Source organism: Microtus pennsylvanicus, chromosome 5 (genome assembly GCF_037038515.1).
Source record: "Microtus pennsylvanicus isolate mMicPen1 chromosome 5, mMicPen1.hap1, whole genome shotgun sequence".
NCBI lineage: Eukaryota > Metazoa > Chordata > Mammalia > Rodentia > Cricetidae > Microtus > Microtus pennsylvanicus.
In genome coordinates, this window is record NC_134583.1 from 93,112,779 (window position 1) to 93,134,524 (window position 21,746).

The window sequence follows — 21,746 nt, forward strand, 5'->3', positions numbered from 1 at the left end:
TGGGATGGAGACATTCTGCAGGCCATTCTGCAGAATCAAGTGGGATAGGCCTTGAAGTCAGTCCATCGGATACCAGACTCTGAAGTAGTGACGTCACCAAGGGTGTCAGGGGACTTGCAAAAGGCAGGTGGCTGAGAAACTGTGGGCTGGTTTTTATACCCTCCTCCCAGGGTTGCAAGCGGGGCTGAGAGGAGATTTGACATTGCTCAGGGAGGAGGGAACATGTCTTTGGTTGTCTTTTGCCATGGGAGAGAGGCTTCCTTGTAGGCTCTTTCCTCAGGGAGGGTGACAGCAACTCACAAAGCACCCAGCAGGCACATGGCCCTTGTCCTCTTTCTTTTTTTTTTTAAGATTTATTTATTTATTATGTATACAACATTCCTTCCATGTGTGCCTGCAGGCCAGAAGAGGGCACCAGATCTCATTATAGATGGCTGTGAGCCACCATGTGGTTGCTGGGAATTGAACTCAGGACCTCTGGAGGAGCAGCCAGTGCTCTTAACCACTGAGCCATCTCTCCAGCCCCCCCCCCCTTGTCCTCTTTCTTTGTTTACCACTGCCCAGCCTTGGAGATGTCACTGTTAGTTAGCTACTGTGTGTACGGGGGCAGGGGCAAGAAAAGGTGCGGGAAAAGATGAACGCCACCCAACATCCTTCTCACCTGCTGCCCCGGGTCAGGATATGACTGAACACAAGACCAGGCAGGCTAATTGCTAGTTACTAAATTGCTGTTGTTTAGCCCTAGGGTGACTGGAAAAGCAGCAGGACTGCCTAAGCATCACTCTGCTGGAAACGCTGTGAATTTCTAAAAATTAACGTAAACAGTTTTACTTAGAAACAGATACCTATGTACATCATAGAAATACACATTTGATTCACATCCTGCAAAGAAGTACCAATATCCAAATTCAAAAGAACTAGCCCTCACAGAGCACACTCCTCCTTAGGCTTGACTGAAACCACAAAACTAAACCAAACCATGGACTCTCTGGAAGAGAATATGGCCACATAGCAATGTCTGGCCCCATGCTGGGCATGGAGGAGGCCTTCACTCCTCCTGGGCTTTGGGTGTTAACAGCCTCAGTGGCAGGGGACCTGTAGTGGTGGGCTGCTCGGGTGTGCTAGCTGGTGCACCCTTGGGGCAGCCGGCACTTGTCTCCGGAGTATCTCTAGACAGCCTCTACTTCCACCCGGGTCCCAAAGCAGCTTTGCTTATTTCCGTGTTGAAGCTGCCTTTTGAGGAGGTGTTGGCCGCTGGAAGGGAGTGCCTGTAGGGGGTGGGGATTCTGGGATGAGATGTACGGGTCACACATCTGGGACTTGGCAGCCTACCTTAGTAGTTAAGTCACAGATCCTGCTCCCAGCCTGGTAAGAATGTATGTTACTGTCTGGGGAGATGAAGTTGAGAGAATTTGGGCAAATGGTCTGATTTCCCTGGGTCTCAGTTTCCCCACATGTCACAGAAGTGAATCTGTAGTAGTAGGGGTGAGGTGTTTAAGGCTTCTAAGACTTCCTATATATACATCTGGGGTTTGCAGCCATTTCTCAGACCAGGCAAGAACTCACATCTATGTAAGTCTGGTCCTGTGGCACCAGGCATCTTGTCTCTAATCTCAGCTTTTCCAGGACAGCCCAGGGCTGCCCCATCATCCCAGAAGCGATGCCACCAGATGCCAGCATGCCATGGGGAAACAGATCGCTCAGTCATTTTCTCCTACCCTCGGGTTAGACTTCACATACCCCCACAGCTCTACCCCGGCACCCACCACTGAAACTGGCAGCAGGGTCAGCCTCTTCTTTCCCATCTGCAAACGACACAGTATTTACCCAGAAGAGTTTTCTAGCAGAGACCCTTGCCATGTCCCTCTCCCCTCAGAGAAGGGGCAGGCAGGACACCTGTGTGTGATTTGGAATCATCTGCCTACACGAATTGGCTTCTGGAAGAAGGAACTCTCTACTTGTTGGGAGGGCAACTGTCTCCCCAGGATCCCTGGCAGGTACCTGAGTAATCTATGGCCCTGGCTTTGAGGAGAGAAGAGAGATACCCTTCCTTTGTCCTCCTTTCCTGTTTAGTGGGTCTCTCATTGCCCTTAGCTGGAGTGGGTGGCCCTGAGATCTCTTCCTTCCTTCCTTCTTTCCTTCCTTCCTTCCTTCCTTCCTTCCTTCCTTCCTTCCTTCCTTCCTTCCTTCCTTCCTTCCCTTAGTACCGGGTGGGTTCCCATCAATGATCTCTTTCTCTTTCCCTCCCTGGGGGCCCCCACAGACCCCCATCTTTTCTCCTGTTGGTTCCCCGGTGGTCTTTCTAAAAGGACAATGGGGGTACTCACCAGCTTGCCACGGCTGCTGTGCGGGCTGCTGGCTCCCCTCTGCCTCTGCGCTCCCACAGTCACACATTATCCTGTGAAAACCTTGCTATTCGTGTGTGTGTGTGGCTTGGAAATCAGTGCTTGGAAGCTGCGCATCTGGTAGGTTCCTAGTCCTTCCCTGCTCAGAGGTTTCCGCCTGTCTCTCAGAGGTGGGGCCAGAGGCAACCACTTATGTGGTCACTGGCCTCCAAAGGACCCAAGAGTATCCCATTCCTTGCTTCAGTCTCTGGAAGGAACCATCAAGGCCCAGAGAGGAAAGTGAGTTGCTTGGCACCCACTACTAGTGTTAGAGCTGGGGTGGGGACCCATAGGCTTCCACCTTCCTCTTTACTGAGATGCTCTGAGAGGACTAAGCAGGCTGCCTGTGTTCTGCCTTCCCAGGTTTGACCACAGCTAAACAAGGGGCCCAGGAGGCTCACAGCTTTCTGATGGCAGGTGGCAGAGGGTCTAAGCATAAACATTCATGTGAATATGTGTCTGTGTTTGTATACACAGTGCCCTTCAAGTGCTTAGCAAATCAGCCTGTGAGTTTCTGGGTTCAGGATCTCACAAAATATCTTATGAGACAACTGGGAAAGCCACATGATTGGGTAGAACCTATAGGCTTAAGACATCCTGGAGGCAGGTCTGGACCAGCTCTCAGCTAACCCTGGGAGAGATCAGTGTGGCAGACCGAATGTAAAAATGGCCGTAGTCCTTGGGTCAGTGAGTACCTACACCTGAAGAGAGGGTCAGAGTTATTTTCTCAGGTCCTCAAAACTGGGTTGCCTGGTGACTTCCTATGCCAACAGGAAGTGGGAGTGATCAGTTCCAACCTGAGACACAGGAGACTGTGAGCTCTGTACCTAACTCTGAGCAGGCCTGGCTTCCCCGCTGGAGGACCCCTGTTGGAGGATGAGGCACGTGACATAACCCAATTGTCCTTGATGAGGCCGCACACGTGCAGCCAGGGTCAGCAAGGCCATAGAGTTGGTCTTCCACTGAGTATAAATGCATGAGATAGTTTTGCCAAGTCCAGGTCAAACCAGACCTGCCCAGGTGACAGGAGACTGGAAGCAAAGTGAATTCTCTTTTGTGATATAGCAGAGGGTCTGCCTCTTTGTTATAGGCACAGATTTGAGCCTAGAGGGCACATGATAAGACTTCTATCCTTATGTCCCTGAATGAGGAGTTAGACCAGGGATACATGGGTAGTGACTGACAGGGGCAGTTATTAAGTAAGAGAAAGGTTCTCTTGAGAATGGAAGTAGGATAGACACCTGGGACTGCTCAGAGGCTCAGAAGTGTTGGGCATTCCAACACCAGGGCCCTTTATAGGTCGTTTGCATAGAACCTGCCTTTACCATTTGTCTTCTGTATGCAGCGCCACTCTGTTCCTTACCCGCAGCCTTGGTAGGGAGGTTTCCAGTCTCTGCCAACTGGCTTCTCATGTTATTTTTGATGCCTCTTTCCCCATGTTCAAATCTCTTGCAATAACCTTTGGGGTAGCCTGATCATCTCTTAATACGAGCAGCCGTAGGCATTGTCTGGGCTTAGGAAACAGACCCTCCAGAGCACAGCTTGTTGGCATCTGATCTCTGAGATGTGGAAGACTCAAGGTCTCTGACCTTCAGCCCTCCTGTGTCTCTCACCCTCTTCCTCCTTATGACTTGCTTCTCAGAGTACTCTTGAAATTTCATTATCTAAAGATAGACTCTCTGGGGAACTGGAGAGATGGCTCAGCAGTTAAGAGCACTGACTGCTCTTCCAGAGGAGCCGGGTTAAGTTCCCAGCACCCACATGGCAGCTCACTGCTGTCTGTAACTCCAGTTCCAGTTCCACAGACACACATTCAGGCAAAACACCAATACACATAAAAATAAAAAGACAGATTCTCCACCAGGCCTTATCGTTGCCATGAGGTGTGCCCTCATCTCATCAAGCAGGGGAGATTAATGTCACGGGACACTCACTGAAGGCCAACACCTCAGGCTGTCACAATCATTGCCTACAACTTTTATTACCCAAGAAAAAGTTTATCTGTGTTCCTGCCTTGAGACCACCGTCCAGCCTGCACCCTCCCTCCACCCTCCTTCCCTTCACTGCTATCCCCTCCCTCCAAGCCTCAGCTGCTTATTTCTTGCCTATCTAGCTCTTCCCAGGAATTGGTGAGATTCTATTGCAGGCACCTAATACATTTAAATATCTTTTCACCTGTTAATCAGTCTACTGTCTGCTGACTTGAAAGATTCTGGAAACTTCTGAGGCTAGAGAAGTGAGATAATTCCCTTTCCCCAGCGGAACACTGAAATTTCAGAATGGGAAAGGAATTTAGGAGGACGAGGGAGGAAGATCAGGAGTTCAAGGTCATCCTCGGCTAAGAGGGAGTCTGAGGCCAGCCTGGGAGACAGGTCTTGGTTTATCTCTCTCTGAAACTACCTCTCCCTCTACAAGACAAACAATGGGGGCGGGAGAAGCCTGGTAACAGTGAGGAAGAGGCTTTGTTCACGTGTTGCCTGCCCACTACCTTTACTTCCTAGTACTGTGATTTCTGCACTAGAATACATTTGAGTGGACTTAAGGACCCCATTCTTATCGTAGGGCCCCCTGGTGACTGCTAATATGTGTCACCAGAGTTGTGACCGTGTGGAGCTTCAGGCTAGTAGATGCTGCAATATGGAAGTTTCACCTTTTACATTTTTTTTGGCCCCTTATTGCAGGCAGAAAAGAGATGCTTGAGGGGCGGAAGGGACAGTTGGTAAAGTGCTTGCTTTGAAAACATAAAGACCCTCGTTTGATCCTCAGAGTTTGTGTTAAGAAGAAAAGGCCAGGCATGACAGCACATGATGGCTATCTTAGCTCTGAGGAGGTGTGACAGGCAGATTCCTAGGCCTCACTGGCTTGCTGGCCTAGTCTACTTGGAGAATTCCAGGCCAGCAAAAAAGACTCTGTCTCAAGGAGGAGGAAGATGAAGAGGAGGAGGAGAGTGCCTGAGAAACGACATCTGGTACCGTCCTCCACATGCTTGCACATACATGTACAAGCACACTCATACATACCCTTGCACCAGTATGTACCTGTGTACATACCAAACACATGTCCACACATACACATGAAATAAAAAGAAATGCTTGAACATAGGCACTCAGTGAAGCAGTGCCGGGAGCCAGGGTCACTCTAGTGAAAGAGGCTCTTTGGTCTTTGTAGATTCTTCAGCTGGAAACAGCCTTGGGGATCGGAAAGGAGCAGTGGTTATGCTGTGAAACGGCACCAGGAACATAGATCCTATCACTTGTGCATGTTGCCCATTGTAAGGACTCTGGGAAAAGACAGAAGGACAGAAGAGGGGCCTGGAGAGCAACGAGGGACTATGGTCTGAAAGGTCCTCTTATAGAGCCCCTGTGTACAGGTAACAGAGGGTTTGGAGTTTGCGTCTCTACCACTACTCAATCCAGACAGCTTTTTCTTGGGCTTGGGTGGCTTGCTCGTTACAGTGCCAGCAGGCACCGTGGTGTCCATTTGCTGTTTCTCACACCCAGGAGTGCTGGGGACACACACCAGGGTCGGGCAGTTCATATTCTTGGTGCTGCTCCCATGTTCCTCAGGTGGAGAGAGTTACACTTCAGGATTAGAGTTGGGGGAGGGCAATTAGACAGTTGGCCTGTCTACTAGTCTAGTTTAGAATTGACTTCTCAACAGTAAGCATACAAGTGGAGCAACAGAAGAAAAAAAAATGCAACCTTGTATGCACTTTGTTAAAGTTAAAAGACATTTAGAGTCAAGGGGAAACATTTATTTATTAAAAATCGCGTTAATAACATACAAAAGGGAAGCTTAAGAGTGAAGAGGGAGAAGTATGGGTGTTTATCTTGGCCTAGTGGTTATGCCACGGTCAAGGTCTCAGGTGTTTCATGTGGAAGCAAAGCTACTTGCATTGGTACTTCTGTGTCAGTGAAGCGGGCATTCCATCAGCTAGTTCTGGGCAAGATCAGCTCCATTTTTGTATGAGTGTTCAGGGAAAGCATTATTGGGGACGGTGGGCTGGACATTGAGCTGGACTGGGATGTTGGTGGCACTGTGTGGGCTGGTGGTATTGACAGGTCCATTGGTAGTGTTGACTGGTCCATTGGTAGTGTTGACTGGTCCATTGGTAGTGTTGACTGGTCCATTGGTCGAGTTGACTGGTCCATTGGTCGAGTTGACTGGTCCGTTGGTTGTGTTGACAGTGTTGCTACTGAATATAGGTGAGATCACAGATATGTTCTGAAAGACAAAGGAAATCATCAGTGTCCTCTGAACTTCAAGAAAGGCAATAACTTCTTTCCTGTCCTCTTTCCATGGGGTAGGCTGGGCTTGGCCACACATGACTTTCTTTGGCTAAGCAGACAGTAGTAATTGGGATATAAGTCAGGGCCTGTGAAGTGTTTGCCTACTGGGGCTTGATCTTTTTTTGCTGCTCATTGGAACAGAAAGCAGTCAGGACTGACCTGATGAATAATGAGATAAGTAGCCCAGGTTTTTTTCCCCCTGTTCACAACCAGTTTGCCAACTACCAGACACATGTGTGTCTATCCAAGACCACTCAACCACTGGGTATCTCAGCAACCGACTGTTGATTCAGTGATCCCAGCAGATCAGAACTGTCTGTAAGGCCCAGAGGATCATGAGCTAAATGCCTGTTTTGTGAGCTATTACATCTTAGAGCTGTATTTCTGAAGTTACCAATGGGTAAATTTTAGGCTTAAGAAAGGATTGTGCCTATACAACCCTGTGCTAGGTAAGACTGTGCATGTGTTTATATGTGTGTGCACAGAGCATGGGCTTATGTATGACTGTGTGTACACACATGTATGGTGACCAGAGATTGACACTGTGTGTCTTCCTCCATTGCTCTCCTCTTTCTTTCTTTCTTTCTTTCTTTCTTATTTATTTATTTATTTATTTATTTATTTATTTAGGGTTTCTGTGTAGCTTTGGAGCCTGTCCTGGAACTCTTGTAGACCAGGCTGGCCTCAAACTCACAGAGATCCGCCTGCCTCTGCCTACCAAGTGCTGGGATTAAAGGCGTGTGCCACCACTGCCTGCCCTCAAACTTGCTAAGTAGCCAAGGATGGCATTGAACTTCTGATTCTCCTGCCTCTACCTCCCAACTTCTGGGGTTATAGACCTTGCACTACCATGCCTGGTTCATGCAGTGCTGGAGAACAAATCCAGGGCTTCTAGCGTGCCAACCAAACTCTCAGCCTGCATTCTCAGTCTCAAGGTTACTTTTAGTTTCTAGGTTACTGTGCCAAGAAAAATCATATTCCAAAACTGGACCCTGGACTTCAAGCATGGCAATGGAATTGGATGCTTGGGACTATTGGGCTGGGATAAACATGGTTTGCTTTTTTTTTTTTTTTTTTTAAAAAGGTTTATTTATTATGTATACAATGTTCTGCCTGCACACCAGAAGAGGGCGCCATGTGGTTGCTGGAAATTGAACTCAGGACCTCTGGAAGAACAGTCAGTGCTCTCCAGACCTGCCTTTTTTTTTTTTTTTTTAGAAGTGTTAGTTCTCCTATTCATGCCTCTTGGATGACTTCGTAGTTTTTCTCCCCAGAGCCAGAGCTTTTCCTCTGCTCCCAGGCTCTGAGTTTGGCCACCTGAGTGGCTTTGGCCATAGGACATCAGCAAGCAGGGCACAAGCCAGGACTAGAGTGCTTGCCTGTGAGGAATTACATGTCTTGCTGTGCTGGGAATCCAGCCACCTTGTGAAGAAACTCAAGCTGACATACTGGAGGATGAGATAAGTCAGCAGAGATTGACTAACCCACTAAGAGCCCTGGACACCAGCCTTCCTGAAGCCTGTTAGCAGCTGGGTGCAGATTAAAGAGTGAGGCTATGTGAGATGAACCGAGGAGCAAATCATGTATTACCTACACATGGATGACACGCAGAATCCAGAACCAAGTCAATCAGTGGTTCTCAACCTAGTGCTTGACCCTTTAATACAGTTCCTCGTGTTGTGGGGACCCCCAACCATGAAATTATTTTGTTGCTACTTCATAACTGTAATTTTGCTACCATTATGAATTGTAATGTAAATATCTGATATGTGACCCCCAAAGGGGCCATGACCCACAGGTTGAGAGCTGCCGAAGTAAATGCTTGCTATTTTAAGGTACTTGGTTTCGGTGTAGTTTGTTAGGCAGCAGAACTTGCCTGATACACCCTTTCAGTCCTTGCTTTTCTCAAACTTAACCTCCTCTTGGTAAACCTCCCCAGAGTGACTTTGATTCATGGAATAAAGCCCAACACTTACCTCAAAATGGGCCCAGCAGACAGCCTGGCACCCAAAATGTGAGACCACACAGGTGATGATGGATTCCAGGAGGACGAAGGGGAAGAGAGCTCCAGAGATCGCGTTCAAACAACTCTAGGGGCAGAGAGGAAATGGGGACTTTTCAGTCATCAGGGTTGACTGGATGATAGTCTGTATTTGTAGCTCTCCTAAAGCGAATGTCCCTTGCCTCGTCTGGAAAACTGGAGACCCCTCTGTGTGTGGTTTCCTGGACATAGACGTGACCTTTATGTGCCTTCGCCATATCCATCCCGTACACCTCAGCTTCCTCCTGTCAGCCACTGCATTTTTTTTTATTGTGGACTTTTGTGGCCTTAGGAGCCCACTCTGTTGTTTATACCTCAAGCCTGAAGCTCAAACAACCCCCTGGAGAGCAGTCTTCCATTGGTGGCTGATAGGGTTGGTATGTAAGCACCCCAGATTCCTTGCCCTGAGGTCATGTTTACTTCCTCTCTCTACACAAACTACTTGCTTTAAAGTTTGTTTCTGAGATGATGAACCCTAACAAATGCCCTGACTGTGAACCTGTATGAGGGGCTGGGGTCCTTACTGTGAATTGGTGATGTACCAGTGAGGTCGGGACCTTTTGGCTTCTGGCTGTCTTAGCTCCATCTCTGTGGTCTGAATCAGAGCTTTGAGAGTAGGACTGAGCTCAGGGTGCTTCCTGTCATTTCCCTACCCATAGTGCATTGTGGAGGCAGGGTTCTAGGAGTACTTCTCCTCCTTACTCTTCCCCTTCAGCAGAAGATGGGATCCCAGGGTCTGGTTTCAGGCCTCTTGGAATCCTAAATTTCTGTTCTACATGACCACAGTCTACCTCTTTGTCAGTCCATCCTGTGGACTAGGGCTGGACTCCAGATGCTAACAACCTTGCATGGTTTCCTGCCATGTCCTGTCATTGGACTAGGCTTCTTCTGGAGCCTACAGGGAAGCTCTCCTTTTGAGGACTGCCCTCACACCTGTAGATGAGTCTCTTGCTCGGCCACGTTTCTGTGGTCAGCTTGATTAGTCCTGAAGGAGGACCAGGTTTCAGCTTGAGACAAGCAACCACATCTCCACTCTCAAGACATTTTGTCTCTTAATCTCAGAGTCCTCACTGTGGTGTGAAGAACATTATGATTGCCATAGCAGTTGCAGGATTTTGGAGGAAGTTCTGCAACTTATGGATCATATTAGGATGGAATTCTGTTGCAATTCCTTCCTGTTCAAGGAGCAACCACGTAAGCCCTCCTGATCCCGAAGAAACATTGGGTTCAGTCAGCTGTAATGCTCACCATCAGTGAATCATTTTCCGAGCGGGAAAAACGCAGATCCACAATGATAATGATGATACCAAGAAGGGAAAAGATGGAGCTGACGACATTCATGCCGATGCTGGCGTTCACCTGAAGGACATTAAGGGAGGGGAATGGTGAGCAAAGGTTTTCAAGGCTCAGCATTTGGGAAGACTTAGGATGCAGGACAAAATGGGAGCAGGGCAGAAAGGAGAGGACCAGGCTGGTTGGGACAGAAGTCTGTTCATTTACCCCAGGATAGTGAGATAATGATTGTTTATGCCGTGACTCTTTAGGGCAGGAACTACCCACTGGGGGCATCTCAACCACCTGGCTAAGCAACTGAGTCAGGCAATGAGATTGGAAAGCTGTTTGGAGGCAAGAGGAGGTTGCTGGCCTGCTCTGCAGAAGAAAGAAGCAAGGACACCAAACCTGCCTTGAGAAGAGACAGTAGGAAGCTAAGGAGGCTGAGGGTGAGCCTGGGGCTGGAGCCAGGCTTGGCATGCTTGGCTGGGAAAGATTTTCAGATGTGAGGGCTCTAGCCACTGTGTTGAGATGTTAACTGTTTGCTGTCTGTCTCTACTCAGGCGGCTTCCTTGAGTGGGGTTCTCAACATGTCACATCTGGGCTGAGTCTGGGGCAGCTGCCAGTTGTAGAAAGTGAAGCAGAGATTTCAGTTAGGAGTTAGTCATTTAATGGAGCCCGGAGAGGCCCGGGAATGCCACGCCCCTTGCTTGGCAAGAGCTTTGTTTCCCAGAGGATGTGGGCGGTGTTTGGTCAGCCCTGTTGGGACACTGAAGGACAATGTGAGATTACTTGATGTTGGGGAGTTGAGGGGTTGCCTCTTTTGAAGGCAAACCCAGGTAGTAGAAATTCGCATTGTAGATCAGGGATTAGGAATCGGGGAAACGCTTTAGGGAATAACCCTGCCCTTCATTTCCCGTGTTCCTTAAGAGACAGAAGCCATGTAGAGGAAGAAAGGGGAAGGAGGTCCTGGAACCAGCTCTACATTTATGCTGAGGCCTCTAACGGTTGCAGCATAGGTCAACAGACGACCAGGCTCTTCTCTGGCAGTTGAGATGAAGAACAGCACTTCAAAGGTTCAAGGGGACTGAGGGATCTATGCTTTATGGTTGGGGCTACAACTGTTGCAGACATACTTGTTTAGGTCCAGTTAATGAAAAAGGTACCTTAGGGAGATGACTGAAATACATACCCGTCTCCAGCTGGCCCAGGTCTGGCTTTCTGTTTAATGCAGAACACCCCCAGGGCATTGTACAGAAAATTCTTATGACTTTTCTAAATTGCTAAATGCTTTTTGTTTGTTGTTTTGTTTTGGGATATGATGCATTATGTAGCAGTAGCAAATGCAATATGTTTCAGCACAGCTTTGGAACTAGAGAATTCTGATCTCAAATCCCGGTTCTGTCACATATTCATTGTGTGATTTTAGGCAAAACCTGACCTTTCTCTTGATGGGGCAAAGGTTCCTCCATCTTGTCTCATGGAGCCATCTTTAATTTAACTTGAAACTACCCTCCTTCCTACCCCTACCATGAAAAGTCCTGTGGAAAGCTCCCAGTCTTGTTCTAGAAACCCAGGGTTTTGGTGCTTGCAGAAGTCCAAGCTCCTCTGACACCCCCTCAAAAAGAGTTGGTTAAGGGACTTTCTATATATGGCACAAAAGAAAGGTTGGCCATGACTGCTGAGCCAGTGTCTGGGATCCACGTGAGACATCACCAGACTCCCTTAGTTTGTTCAAGGGTATGCATGCGTGGTGGCCATCTTGGCTGTCTTTGCTATGTGGCTCTTTGTGTGTCTATGTGTTTCTGTCAGTTCTGTTTCCCTGTTTTGACCAGTGGCTTTCTCTGGCCCCTCCCTACACACTTAAGACCTGTACCCTTTTGTTGGGGATCTGAATCCTTTTGGCTCTGCCAGTTTCCCAGTGAAACCTCAAAGCCCCTTCCTGTTCCACTCCTAGAGCCTTCTCTTGCTTTGTTGTTTGACTCCTAGGACATGTGTGGTGGTGGGGTGGAGGTCTCTCATCTAGGGACCCCTGCCATCTAAGCAGAATGCACACATGGAGGGAGAAATAGTTCCCCAAGCTGTGAACGCCCTCCCCTCCCTCCCTTACCTGCTCTAAGCAGCCTTGGGGATGGGGGAAAATTCCCCAGGATTGTGCCTGGTAGGATAAGAAGTATTTCCTGAATCTTGGTATGAGTACAGGGTCATGGACCAAATCCCATAACCCTCAGGCCCTGACCTGGGAGCCATGGAGGAAGACGCGTGCAGGTCTTGTTCATTGCTCACTGATGCCTGCTTCAGAGGTCTGACTGTGTTGGAGAAATATGTGGGAGTTTATCTTTTGAGACAGGAGTACAGAGTTTACAGTTCTATGCATGCTCCGAAGCCAGGCTCCCTAGCTGCCGAGAACAAGGGAATTTCCATTGTAAAAACTGAGCTTGGAAAACAGACTAGATTAACAGTTGGGCCCTGCACTTTAAATTTCATGGCCAGTTATGTAAAATAAAGGATTAATTCAGTCAAGTAAATGGTCCTTAGGGCCTCTTTAAGACTCATGGGTCATTAAAGAAATGGCATGATGACTTACCATGCAACTGTTGGCACACTTTTCAGCGCAGACTGAGAGGGATCCAGAGATGATAAACTACATAAACATAAAAAAAATTTGTTTTTAAATTCCAAACATCGTGTTTCCCATGCATGTAAATCTGTGAGCTTCCTCTTGACAATATCACTGTCTCCAACCTATCAAATATTGTGGCGCTCGGATCCCTGCAGCTCATGTAGGATGCCCTAAGTCATTCCTTATCGCCACCATCTGACTAGGTCTCCTCAAGAGCACGGTGGGCCATACCATGTCCAAACTCACTCACTGCTCACACTGTCCTGTCTTTGAATACAATCGCATCCTGGGAAATTAGGGGCAGGGTAGCATGGTGGTCATTGTACTGAGGCTGGGAGAGAGGATACTGGGGGTCCTGCTTTGTATCTGCTACTAATTCATCTTGCTGTGCCCCTAGACCAGCCTGAGAGTCCTAACAAGGCCCCCGCTTTCTCACAGTTGATCTTTCTGAGTTATTGTTGAAGTCTTTTTCTTCTCACCCGTGAAAGTGACCATTGCAAGAACCATAGCTCCTACACACACCGCTTCATTCTGTACTACCAAGGACAGAACCCGGGGTCTTGGATGTGCTGGGCAAATATTTTACCACTAAGCCACCTCCCCCGCACTAGGTATCTTTCTTTAGGGATCACTGAGTGAAACACTTCTAAACGGTTAAGTGTGCTACCCTTATACAGTCAGAAGGGAGCACTGAAATGCATGGTCGGAAATCTTAAAAAAAGTAGGCTCCCCCTAGATCATTGAGTTTGGGGGACTGGAACCTAAAACTAAACTGAAACCCAAGAACTCGGTGGGGGGGGGGAGCACAAAACCAGTGTGCTGTGACGAGGGAATGAACTAAAACCGCGTGTGCTTTCATGGTGTCTTCAATAGCGGATGATACGAGAGCCTCTATAGAAATTCCAGCACACCTGAAAGTCACTAGGATTAATAAGGAAGCACAGTTATTTCACCAGATAGAAGATCATTGTGCAGATGTCAACTGTTTAGAGGGGGTGGTGGTACTGAAGCAGGCCAATCTCTGTTAGTTCATGGGCCGCCTGGTTTATAGTGAATTCTGTGCTAGCCAGGGGCTGCTACCTGGTGAGACCCTATCACTAAGAAAAAAGAAAAGTCAACTGCATAGTCATAAACCATCAGTGAGCCATTTGAGAATGTGCTTCAAAACATACTCATGCAAGCATTAGGGAATAATTTAAAATAGACAAAATAGACATACAAATAAAAATATCACATTTATTTGTGTGTGTGTGTGTGTGTGTGTGTGGGTGTCACGGCTCAGGAAGCTCAGAAAAATACAAGGTCTGAAAAGCTGAGCAAACTCTTTTTTTGGAGGGTGGGGTAGGAGTCTTTTTGTTTCCTTTTGGAAATTGTTTGTCTTATTGGCTTTTTTGCTTGTTTGTCTTGATTTTCATTTTTAAAATTTTTTTGAGAGAGAGAGAGGGAAAGAGAGGGAGAATGTGTGAGCGTACTGAGCGTTATAAAGTTGAGTTGGTAGGGAGGTGGGGAGGTTCTCGGAGGAGTTGGGGGAGGAGAAAACCATGATCAAATAAATCATATAAAAAATTTAAAAGTCACTTGCTGGGGAGGAAGAAACTCTTTAGTGGAGTGTCTACAAGTTTTGCAAGCAGATCAGGGAATGTAGTTTTTGGGAGTCATCACTCATGTGGGCATGAGCTTTTCAGTGGCACAGCTGCCTGCATAAGTCAGAAAAATAGCCCAAGATCCCCATTAGCCTGCCCCTTGATAAGCCCAGAAGCTTAACCCATCTCAGCAGGCACGATCTCAGTCTTCACCCAGTTTCTGCCACATGAGAGCCCCTAGACCAGCAGCTCCCCGGGCTTTTCCTGGTGTTGGAAGTACCTCTCACTTTTCCTGGCAACCCAGGCTTGAAGGCTCTGCCTCCTTCTGTTTTTTAAAATCTTTCTATACTAAAACTCCTCTTAAACTCAGCCTTTATTGCCTGTAAGGTTTATATAAGTTTTCTAGGTAAGGAGTCACTGACCCAGTGGAAGTTTTGTGTGACCCCGATTGACCTGCACCCTAAATCCCAAGTTGACCCGTCCTTCTGAAGGGTTCTCTTCTTCCCCTGACTTTCGCATACACAGGGCTGTGCTTGCAAATGCCTGCCCCCTGCTGGTGAGATCTTTCCACAGCAGGGGAAGGCCTTGACCCTGGCTACTTATCTGCAATAGTCAGTTTCCTATCACTGAATGGTTAGACAACTTGCTTAATTAATTCTTGAAAAATTTGCAGTTGCTCTTATGAATGGGAGGCAGATGCTGTGTGAAGCACGAACCTCTCTGGACTCCGACTTACATATATTAGGGATTAAGACGAGGATACGAGGGGTTAAAATTGCTCTAAGTGTTCAGTGCTGGAGGAAGAGAAGGCTGAAGCTGGTGGCAGCCAGAGGAAGAGCTTGCCTCTGCCAACTGGTCAGGTGACTTTGCAGGGCAGTCTGGAGCTGAGGCAATGATGGGTCAGTGATGAATAGGACCACACCTTGGCCATAACTGCTTAGTCATGTGTACCCCTTATCCTCTACAGAAACCTCAAGAGTGAAACTGGGGGAGGTGTCACTGGGCCTCTTTCTTTCTCTTCTCACTGTGGTTACAGCGAATAAACCACCTTTCTTTTCTTTTTTGCTTTGACCTGTCTCTTCAGTTGGCCTGTTACAGATGGGGAGTGGAGCCTGGCTTGTTAGTGCTGCATAGCTCAGGCTCTGATCCTAAAAACTCTGATAATAATATGGTACTAAATGTTTGCAGCCCAAACCTCCTTAGAGGCGGGAGGTGGTATTGCCAGGGTATAGGCGGGCTCTTCAGCCTCAGCAGCGCCTGCAGACTTCGAAGCTGTAAGGGTTATATGACTGGGTGTAGGGTCCAAGGGTCCCCTCTGATGACCTAGAAAGGAGGCCACATGGCCTTGTACTCACAGACAGTCCTCCCCAGACCAGGTACCCTGAGAGCCCCAGCACAGTACGGGTCCCGTATAGTTGAGGGTTGGCTGCAGAGGCAATATGAAACAGGCCAATGAGGATCTGGATGGCCTGTGGGGAAGAACAGAGAGCAGACCGGTGAGAGTGGAACCCGACTGTGGGCTGCTGGCCTGGGCTTTAGCACCTTGCCTGTGCCCCAGAGCCACTCGAGTATTGGGGTTCATCTAGACCAACATCTAGACTAGACCACTGTCTCTGGTTTGGGGGGCATGTTCCAGGTATGTTTTAAAGTTCCCCAGGTGGTACCAGTGGGTACCCTGGGCAATAAAAAGGGTAAGATGGTTCAGAGCAGTTTTCTTTGGAACTTGGATTTCCAAATATCTTCAGATAGTCAGTCACCAGAACTAACACACATTTCACCAGTATTAATCGGGTAAAAAAATCACAAAACAATTATAATGCCCACGTAACATCACCACATCACCTTCCTACATGCAATCCAAGTCTCTGCGGGCCCTTGGGATCAGCATTTGGATTCCTGAGACAGTTTTGCAGACTTTGGTCTAAAAGGTGTCTCTGATAAATTGGGGATACAAACAATGCTCTCTGTTCTTGACCCAATCTACTTATTTATTTCTACAGAGAGACAAGAAAGGAGGGTTTGGGTATGTATTAGCCCATTTACTGTTGGTGAAATAAAATACCAAATGCTGGGTAATTTGGGGAAAAAAGTCTATTTAGCTCACGGTTTTGGGACTGTCAGTTTAAGTTGCATAAGGCAGGCTCTGGTGAGGGCTTCCCTGGCTGTGTCACTGCGTGGTAAATAGTACCATGGTAGAGTATTTGCAAGAGGGAGAGATTAAATAGTGAGACTGAAAGCCAGTCTTGCTCCCATGAGAACTATTAAGATTCTACAAAGACTAGCCCAGTGACTTATACCTCTCACTAGGCCCTACCCCCCAGGGTCTCTCTGGCTCTCAGCATCACCATACAAAGCTTCTGACATATTTGAAGCCTCGTAGGGCATAGACTAGCCAGATCCCCATTAGAGCAGGGTTTTGTTTGAGTCTGTCTCCTCCTGAATCTGCTCTTGTCCTCTTGCCTCTAGGAGGGTTGTGACTTCTCAAAGGAATCTGGGCCATCTGTACTCTTTGAGCCCCAAGACTGTGTATGTGTCTTCATGGACATTGCCGGAAGGTACAGTTATAATAACTGCCATGAAATAAATCCCCCCTTGGTGTTTGAGGTCCATGCCTTGGTCATCTCTGCATCTGTCTCCATGCTGAGTGAGCAAGTGCATTGAGAGAGAGGACTTGCTAGAAGCCAGCTGTCCCGTGAGTCAGTCATCTTATTAGGAGTTGGCTGGCTTCTAGCGGAGCATAGGACTGATCTTGTTTCTGCCTCAAAAAGTAGAACGAAGCTGAACTTTTCAAAGTGTCAAATGAAACTAGAGGATGCAGGAAGGAGGCAGGATACTCTTAGTGGAGGGGGAAATCGGCCACCTCAGAGCTTGTAAGATATAGAGGAGCTTACTAGATCTTCTAATAGAAAAACAGCAGCCGAGGCTCTCAGAGGCCTGTGCCACTTGCCTGGGTCAATGGTCTTTTTAGTGAAACTGCTATTGAGCCTGGCCCCTGATAACTAGGAAACGGACCACTCCCTTTATAGCCTCTCTAAGAGCCTATGGAGTGAAATGGGAGCAGAGGGATACAGGGTGGGACTGCCATTTGTGGGGTTGTCCCAGACCTAGCCTTTAGAACCTGCTATCCTCCTTTGCCCTCTGAACCCAGAGGCACCAGAAATAGGCTTACAAAGCTGGAGGGATGACGTCATACTCACCCCTAATGTTCTGACTTCTTCGTTAATGAATTTCTTAGGATTAAATTCAGGAAAGGACATAAAGGACATGTTCCACTGGGGATAGCTTGAGGTCTGTGTTGGCCCCGGGACAGTGTTCAGGGGATTCTGAGGGTCTCCAGGCAGGACCTGGGCACTTGTTATTTCTGGTGAGTACTGGATCACTCCTGGTGGAGCCTGCACACCAGCCATTCCCATTGGATACTGGGGCACAGCGGGCTGGGCCTGCAGGCCTGTCATTCCTGCTGGGCTCTGGATCACAACGAGCGGGTTCTGTAAGTTTGCACTCCCTGTATTGTGCTGGAGCATGGTTGCTGGTGCCGGATAAGCGGTCATTTCCAAAGGCTTCTCCTGGCTTCCAGAGGCCACAGCATAGGTAGGCTGGACGGCATGGGCATTACCTGGGACAGTGACAGTAGACACACTCTGCTGTTTGTTCATGATGTAGAGATGCTACAAAACACAGACGATGCAATTTTCACTGACAAATCAACAATCCATCTTATCCCTCCCTGTGGCTATCATTGTCTTCACTAAAATGCAAGCCTACTGCACAAGACACATGTCTTTGGTTTCTGGAAGTTCATATTCTGGGGATACAATATTCACGTGATCTAGCCCTACTTGAAAATCTAGGTCTCTTAAAAATTATTTAGTTTATTTTTTTATGTATATGGGTTTTGCCTTCATGTATGTCTGTGCACCATGCGTGTCCCTGGAGCCTAAAGAAGCTGGAAGAGGGAGCCAGAGTCCCTGCAACAGGGGTTACAGATGGTTGTGGGCTGCCATGCGGGTGCTGAGAACAGAATGACGTGGGCACTTTGTTACCCTCCTTTCATCTGTATCCCAGCTGCTGTTTCTAGGGTACTGGTTGGGGTGGCCTGCCCCTTACAGCTCATGGTTTCCATCTCCAGCATTTGAGGCTGCTGGAGGAGAACAATGTGACCGTGGTCCTGACTTGACCTCTGATAAGGTAGACCTGGTGGATGTCTTGATTTTCCTGCGCTGGTGAGAAAGGATGTGTGGCAGGAAGCAGGCAGCCTCATTAGCACAATGAAGAGGTAGAAATAGTTCCCATTCAGATGAGGAACAACTCCCCCGTCAACATTCACTTCTGTTTAATCTAATTGCACATAAACTGTACACTCCTTGCTGGCAGGATGCCACATGCTGCGGCACAAAATCCTGTTCTAGCCATATGCAAGCGGGAAGCTTCCTGGCCTCTCTAGATGACAAACTCAAGGTGCTCCACAGTGCTAGCAGGACCAGAGCGAGGAAAATGCCCCTAAGCGGCTCGACTCTAGTGCTGGCTGATGGACCTGCCCTCTCTACTACAGATGGTAAACCCCCAGACAAGGCAGCATCAGGGTCCAGAGGTTAGACAGCTCTGAGTCTGTTTCTCAGTTTCTGCTTTTATGACCTGGAGGTGCAAGAGCGTTAGCTCCGTGGCCTGTCTGAGAAAGGTGGATATGGACAGCACTTTCCTTGACGATTTCACTTCCAGCACAGGCGAGCACTCTCAGCTCGCCCATTGTTGAAGGGCGGCAGCCATCCGTAACAGAAAGGCTCTCCTCTGAACCCCTGCAGCCCCTAGACTCCAAGCTATTTCATCTCCAATACTAAGCCAAATGGATCTCCAAGTGTGGGCTCTAGGTCAGCGGTGCGAGTATCACTTGGTAAAATCTCAGTCCACCGTCCAGACGCTCTCTGTCTTCTACTGTGCCTCCCGGGTGACGCTGATGCTGGAAAAGTTTGTGACCCCCCAGTAGCACAGAAAGACTCCCTTTTTGGCAGAGTGCTTACCAAACATGCATGAAATCCTGGGTTCTACCCCCGGCACCAAAGAAACTGGGTGTGGTAGAACATGCTTAGGGTCCCAACACTTGGGAGGGGAAAACAGGAGATTTAGAAGTTCAAGGTCATCCTCTGCCATATGGTGATGTTGAGGCCAGTCTGGGATACACGAGACCCTGTCTTGAGGCTAATCCAAGAAGACAACAGCAGCAACAACAAAACGCCTGCCAAGTAGGGTCTGTGCAGGCCTATGATACTAGCTCCTCAGGAGTCTGAGGCAGGAGGATTGCAAATCCAAGGCTTACTTGTTTATAAAGTAATTGCAAGACAATTTGATCCACTTAATGAAACTCTGTCTCGAGATTAAAATTACATAAAAGTAAAAAGGTCTGGAAATGAAAGTTGGTGACAGAACTGCTCAGTGCATAGGAGGCCCTGGATTCAACTCTTAGCACCCAATAAAAAAGTGAACAAGAGAAAGACCTGACAGCCAAGGAAGTCCCCGTGATGTCTCCCTCATCTCCACATCCCCCATCTCTCCAGTAAGTCCCATGGGAACCAAGGGTTTTGAGTGGAGATGACTAATTGCATAGCTCACGGCGGGGGGGGGGGGGGCTTAGAATCTAGGCTTATTTCTGTAACACTGTTTTAACTTTTATAGAGGGGCACTGTGCCCATTGGGTATTCAGCTGTGGGAACATACCATGTCAAGCATCATGTGCCATGTCTCCTTAAACTCTGAGCTTTCTCTCAGGAACCCCAAGTTTTCCAGGGAGGTGGCAGATAGCAGCAGCTATAGCAACTACAAATGATTACTGATTACGTCTCATAGCCTTAGATATAGGAAGCCGTTCCTCCAGCCATGTGCTATTCCTATGGATATTTTGTAGAAGAACTGAGGGTCAGAGAGGTTAGCTAACCTGAACAGTCATGCAGAAAATGCTGAGGCTGAGGTTTGTTTTTGAGACAGGGTCTCATGTGCCCAGATTTTCCTGGAACTTGGTACGTAGCTAAGGATCCTCCTGCCTCCACTTCCCAAGTGCTGGGTCATGCACTACCATGCCCAGTTTATGTGGAGCTGAGAGTGCTTGTGTCAAACCCAGGCCTTTGTGCATCCCTAGGCAAACATTCTGCTAATGGAGCTAGCTGTAGCCCCAACCTGGTTTGGATGGAACATCTGTCTGTCTCTCTTTCAAAATAAATGCTATGCTGAATGCTCCTCTCTGTCACATGCCATGGGAAGACAGGTTAGCTCTATCTCCCCCCACTTCCCCACACTTTATTTTTTTCAGAGAAGGTTCCTTGTTGTTCAGTGTTTGAAGAACAATATCGTCATATGGTCACAGACATGGCAATTGACATAGACAGCTAAGTACTAGACTGTGCTCCAGGGGACCCGATAGGAAAACATGGGAACAAACGAGTTTTTTTTTTTTTTTCCCTACCAGTTCTTGGCTGAGGTCCTAAACAAACCTGACCACGTTGCATTGAACAGATGGGCTCGGGGAGAGGTCAGTCAGAACGCCCCCTGTCCCAGCCCTCTCCCAACACATTCAGCCTTCTTTCCTGGGATTGCTTTGCTCAGACAGAGCTGGAACAGTTCCAGGGACCTGTCCTGACTCTTCAGCAGCCTGCCAGGTGCCGAAGCCATAGTCTCCAAGGTTGGGTTGTTGTAAGGTCTCACCATGCTTCAGTGCACTGTCTCCAGGGGACCCCTGACACCTGAAGCTCCTAAAGGACTTTTCCAGAGCTTACCCAGGTCTTTGGTCCCTCTTGGTAGGGTCTAAGTTCCGACAAGACCCTGTGAAGGAATGCCCAAAAGTCTTACCTTAAGTCCTGGCAAGTCTGTCTTCTTTAGGCTCTGACACTTTCTGCAGCTGCTTTGGAAATTCAAAAGTGCGAGGGAAGAAATAGCAGGTTTCTCTTTCAAGCTCCAAAGTCCTCCTGGGAGTTTCACTGAAAGCCAATGAATATAATGTCAGGCTCCCACCTTGAGTTTATCTACCCCTCAGAGTATTTATGGCCTCTCTAGAATAGGATTCTGTGGGAGCGTTCCTGCCAAAGTCTGCCTTTGAGGCAAATGTCACATGCAGAATGTCAGAATGTGATTGCACTTGGAGTTAGGGACCTTATAAAAAGGAATTAGGTTAAAATGAAGTGACCAGGGTGGGACCTAAACCAGCACCAATGGTGTCCTTATATAAAGCAGACCTATGCCATGCCAGCAACCATGGGTCCAAGGCATGGTGTGTGTGTGTGTGTGTGTATGTGAAGTATTCACTACACCAGAGCTGATATAAATGTTTTAATAAAGAATATACACAGTGGATAAAAACATGGAGGGAGAGGTAGGGAAGGAGGGGAAGGTGAGAAAGGGAAAGGGGAGGGGGAAAGAGAAGGTGGGAAAGGTGAGAGGGAAGGAGATGGGGAGGAGGAAGAGAGAGAACAAATTGTACCCTTACTGAGGAATGGCCCCTTTTTATGACAGCTTAGAGAAGTTGTCTGGCCTTGGGCTGTGTGTGGTGACATGGGAAGAGGCTGTGGG

General features: G+C 48.0%; 1 protein-coding gene across 1 annotated transcript; it reads right to left on the reverse strand.

The window, feature by feature from the left end:
- Positions 1-6,134: 6,134 nt before the first annotated feature.
- Ms4a18 (membrane spanning 4-domains A18) lies at positions 6,135-21,151 on the reverse strand. Its single transcript, XM_075974988.1, has 7 exons — positions 21,030-21,151; positions 17,390-17,860; positions 15,548-15,661; positions 12,574-12,630; positions 9,963-10,073; positions 8,650-8,763; positions 6,135-6,608 (listed from the first exon to the last, which is right to left on the reverse strand). The coding sequence occupies exons 2-7, from the start codon at positions 17,846-17,848 to the stop codon at positions 6,318-6,320; spliced, it is 1,146 nt and encodes a 381-aa protein (XP_075831103.1). The 5' UTR covers positions 17,849-17,860; positions 21,030-21,151; the 3' UTR covers positions 6,135-6,317.
- Positions 21,152-21,746: the final 595 nt, after the last annotated feature.

Bases quoted from the DNA above. Each gene is read 5' to 3' on its own strand.
- Ms4a18 (XM_075974988.1), bottom strand. From the start codon at position 17,848: ATGAACAAACAGCAGAGTGTGTCTACTGTCACTGTCCCAGGTAATGCC. The intron at 15,662-17,389 runs GTGAGTATGACG...TCTTCCCCACAG, and splicing joins AAGAAGTCAGAACATTAGGG to GCCATCCAGATCCTCATTGG. The intron at 8,764-9,962 runs GTGAGCATTACA...CTCTGCCCCTAG, and splicing joins CGGAAAATGATTCACTGATG to AGTTGTTTGAACGCGATCTC.